Consider the following 4,492-nt stretch of genomic DNA (forward strand, 5'->3'; position numbering starts at 1 on the left):
CATCCTGTGGGTCAGAGTCTGGGCATGGAGCTGGCACAGCCCCGGGCAGGCGGCAGCTCTGACACACACTCAGAGCTCGGTGCAGCCATTGCAGGACCCTCAGCACCAACCTGTGTGACACTGAGGGGACAGGGCTCTGTGCTGAGCTCTGGGCCACCTTCCTGGTGGATAAAGTTTCCAAATGGTGGAGTGTGCCTTGGAAGAGAGCTGAGCTTTTCTGGCATTTCCTCAGGAGCTGACAGCACCGCACTGGCTGCCTTGGGCACCTCCCCAGAGCTCTCGACTGTGTGGTGGGTACATTTGGGGTGCCTGGAGCAGCCACATGTGCTGTGCTGTCCCTAGCATTTCCCTCAGTGGTTTGGGGGTCTGTGCCCACCAGTGCTCCCAGTGCAGGCTCTGTCCCTTGACTCCAGCACTGGAACAGTGGCCAACACCACTCCTGATCAGTGCCATGTCGCACTCCCTCTTCCAGAAAACAAAACCAAGGAGCCCTCAAGGGTTCATTTAAAATAAATAAAAAGCTGGGAATTGTGCTGATTTGAAGGAAAGGCAGCCCCATCCTGCGCGGGGGAGCGCAGTGCCAGCCCAGCCCCGAAGGGCAGAGAGAGATGTGCTGAGAACTGCAGCCCTGTGCAACTTCTGCCTTTGATCGTATATCTCACACGTGCCCTTTGCTTTCCCTCTGCTGATATTTATTAGGTTTAATTTTACTGGGACGCGGCTGTAAGTGAGACAGATGGAACAGGGCCTGTGCGCCTGGTGAACGCATCTTAATTAAACAGATAAATAAACTTTCATTCCAGGAGGCTTCAGTTTCGGAGGTGCTCCTCTGGGGCTGCAGCTCTGCGGGGCTGGGCACAGCCCTGGTGCCACCACTGTGGCACGGTGTCACTGCAAGCAGCAGGGTGAGGAGGACAGCAAGGTGTTCCCCAGCGGGGCTCACTGCGGGGTTGGTGTCACCCTGCCAGGCCAGTGTCCCTCGGGCTCCCCTCTGCAGAGCAGCATCTCTGCAGCCAGGCACGCCTTGGGGATGGCAGGGGAGAGAGAGAGGAGACTCCAACGCTCCTCAGCTCCCAGAGCTGTGCCCATTTCGCTGCTGGCTCAGGGCAGTGCCAGTGCTTGTGGTGCTGCCACTGGCCAGGAATGCCTTTGAGTCACCCTGGCCGGAGCCAGGCTCCAGCACGGGGGAGGACGGGCAGATTACCTCATCCTGGAGCTGCTTCCTGCCTCACATGATGTGCTTYGTTGGGCACCGCAAGGCCAGTGTGCCAGTGCTCTGCTGTCGTCACCTCCAGGAGCTGTGGAGGAGCCAGAGCAGCTCAGAGCCTTTGGAGCTGCCTGTTGGCTTGCTCAGATGTCCCTCGCTCTGCATCAAGGGTCTGTGTGGAGGATGTATTTGTCCCTTACATTGTCCCACATCCCTCCGCAGGTGCTGGAGTGCACAGGAGAGCACTGGGGGCAGGGGATCCCTGGGAGGGGAACTGGAGACAAGCAGGAGAGTGGGGTCTGAGCACCGTGGGGTGCCCGTCGGGGCCACTGCAGCTTCTGTGGTCCTTGGAGCTGGAGGCGAGCGGCTGTGGTGGGACACACACGAGAGCAGTGGCCGGGAGTGCTGTTGGCAGCAAATGTCACTGCTGGACCCTTTGACAAGGTGATGGTGCTGACAAAGCCTCCCCCAGCCTGGCATCCCCTCCCCAGGCTGGCACCTTGCGGTCCCTTTGGAGTGCCCCCCCATTCTCAGGATCCCCTCGGAGGGGCTGGCACCCCCTTGGTCCCAGACACTGCTTTCTCAGGATGGCTCTTCCAGAGCTCTTTGCAGCAGGTTTGCCCTGTGGCCCCGTGGCCGGCCGTGCCACACGCTGCTGCTCCGGAGTGTCTGCAGCAGAGCAGGAACTGCTGCGAGTGTACCAGGACACTGCAGCATGTCACTCTGCCTGGGGATACTGTGGAAAATCCCAGCTCCGAACGGCTGGTCGTGTGCTGGAGGCTCCGGCAGAGACGGAGCATCAGCAGCTGCTGGCACAGCGCTGCCTTTGTGCATCACATTTGGCCAAGACGGAAACTGAGCCGTGCCCAGGTTTGGTTTCCCACATGGGCAGCACAGCGCCATCCTGGCAGCCTGGGTGCTGCCGTGGAGCCGGGGCTGGGGCAGGGCAGGGACCCCGCGGCAGTGCCAGGGCTGCTGTGGGGCACTGATGGCCGGAGATGGGACAGGACCGAGCGGGGACAGCCGTGTGCCCAGGCTGGCCATCCCTCACAGGCACTGGCATGCCGGCTATTGCCGTGTGCCCAGGCTGGCCATCCCTGACGGGCACTGGCATGCCGGCTATTGCCGTGTGCCCAGGCTGGCCATCCCTGACGGGCACTGGCATGCCGGCTATTGCCATGGCAGCTGTGGCAGCGGGGAGTGTGCTGTGGGTGCGCCAGGGCTGCGGGCAGCACCGCAGGGCCCTCGGAAACACCAGAACACCTCCGGAGCTGTGCCAGGGGTGAGCCCTGCCCGCCGGCGGGCGGTTCTTGTGGCAGCGGGTGYCCGTCACTCTGGGGAGCACAGCGGAGCCGGTGCCAGGGGCAGGGCCTGTCGTGTCGCCGCGAGGTGCAGGGTCCCCGTGTTTGTGGGGCTGGCAGGCGGGTGGGGGCTGTCAGGGATCCCACAGCGGGGCAGCGGTGCCCCGGGCACGGAATAACGCTGCGGGCCCTGCCGTGCGCGGCTGCAGGCGGGAGCGGAGCGGGCCGGCGGCTCCGGGGAGGCGGAGCTGGGGCTGCTGCATGGCTCCCGGGCCCCGGCAGCGCTGCACGTGTCCGGCGGTGTGTGCATGGGGAGTCCCGGGCGGCACTGCCGCCTGCTCCGCACCGCTGCCCGCGCTGCACCACCCGAATGGCCGGTAAGACCCTCCTTCCCCCGGGAGCCGGCACCGCAGAGGGAGACGGCTCTGCCCTCTCGGCCCTATCCTGCCCGGCTGCTTCCCCAGCGTGTGGCCGGGGTGGCGAGGGCGGCGGGGAAGCCATCTGCAAGCGGCGGCGGTGGAGGGGTTAAGTGCGGGATCAGCTGTTCTCATGTCATTACGGATTCTCTTCATTTTATACAGAGCTCTGTTTGATGTCTGAATGCACAGGGGACTCCCCCTCCTCCTCCAACTCCCACCCCTTTTATTTCGCTCCCGAGCCCTCTCTCCTTCCTCCTCCCCTTCCTTTCTCTCCCGCTCCGCTCTGGCTCACGCACACCCTTTGCAGACCGTGCGCTCTGTGCCAGTGTCTAATGGCCCCGAAGTGAAGAGCCGAGCGCTGCTCCGGCGGCGGCGCGGCCGGCCTGCCGCAGATGAACGCTCCTAACTAGCGCCGAGGGGTCGGGAGGGACGGCGAGGAGGGGAGAGCCCGAGGGGCCAGCCGGGAAGACGAGGATAGCGGTGGATAGCGGTGTGCGGAAGAGGACGGACCCGCGAACAGCTCCACGGCTACCTGTCGACACATGCTGTGCTCCATGGCTAACTCGGGCTGCCTCCTTGTCTCCAACTCAGGCATGCTTCCTCACTCTCTCCCCTGTCCTCCAGCCTTCCTCTACCTCCAACAGGTAAGACACCCTCTCCGGGGGATTTTTTTGCTTTCCGGTTCACACGTGTTTCTGGCTGGTTCCCTCTCGGCAGAGGGTAAGAGCCTGACAGCTTCCTCCCAGCCTCCSGTTCCAGCCCCGCGGCCCCGGGAGTTGTGCTGCAGTGGCGGGTTGGGTCCTGGGCTGCAGCTTTTGGGGGTTTTTCGGTTTCCCCGCCGAGGTGGCAGGAGCATGGCCAGGGCAGAGGCGCGGGCAGTGCGGCAGGCAGAGCCACCGGCGCGGCTCCAGCACTTCCCCGCCTCAGCGCTGCTGCCGCTTGGCGATGATGGATGCTTGGATAAAGGAACGAGGCTCCTGCGTGGCCTGGGCAGCCTCCAGAGAGAAGGGAAGGTGACGAGCCTGTGCATGCACACATATGTGCACGTATGTGCGTGTGTGCTCACGCTGCGTGTCCACAGCCAGGCCGCGTGGTTGGGCGTGCAGGGATTTGTCCCACTGGCACAGGAAGGTGCTGCAGAGGGATGGGGAGGAYGTGGTGTCAGGTGGGTGCCTTGGGCAGCCTGGACAGAGGGCTGTCAGTTTGGTCCTTCCCCCTGGCTGAGGTTTTGCTGTCCCATAGGGCTGCCCTGATTCCTGCGCTGGACCCTAAGTGCCAGGCTTCCGGGCCCATCATCCCGGGGGAAGCGCAGCTTGGGAGAGGCAGCATCTTCTTCAAATGCCTCTGCTGCGTCGGAAATCCTGTCTCCCAGCCAGGCAAACCACTCCATTTATGCTTTCAGGAGTTTAAAAATTCATGGCATCCTCCCTGCACTTGGCGTGGCCAGCACGGTTCACCCAGCGGCGAGGACAGGCACACAGGTGCCAATCCTCCCCCACATGAGGCATGAAGGGCTGGGGACTGGTTGGTCCCTTGGGTGTCTGTGGCCACTGTCCGAGCGGGGT

General features: G+C 63.5%; 1 protein-coding gene across 5 annotated transcripts in view; it reads left to right on the top strand.

Moving 5' to 3' along the window:
* RBFOX3 (RNA binding fox-1 homolog 3) overlaps nucleotides 1–4,492 on the top strand; it is a 113,115-nt gene that overhangs the window by 88,008 nt on the left and 20,615 nt on the right. The window contains exon 1 of one of the 5 annotated variants that reach the window (XM_057380489.1): nucleotides 2,479–3,571. The exons of 1 other annotated variant lie outside the window; for it this stretch is intronic. In XM_057380489.1, the coding sequence (XP_057236472.1) occupies nucleotides 3,470–3,571 (102 nt within the window). In that variant the 5' untranslated portion in view covers nucleotides 2,479–3,469. Of the gene's footprint in view, nucleotides 1–2,478; nucleotides 3,572–4,492 lie in introns of those variants that run through there. 3 more of the 5 variants (XM_057380491.1, XM_057380488.1, XM_057380490.1) reach the window with 3 other exon arrangements.

This window comes from Malurus melanocephalus, unplaced genomic scaffold, assembly GCF_030028575.1.
Source record: "Malurus melanocephalus ecotype Western Australia unplaced genomic scaffold, MMel_1.1 scaffold_453, whole genome shotgun sequence".
Lineage (NCBI taxonomy): Eukaryota > Metazoa > Chordata > Aves > Passeriformes > Maluridae > Malurus > Malurus melanocephalus.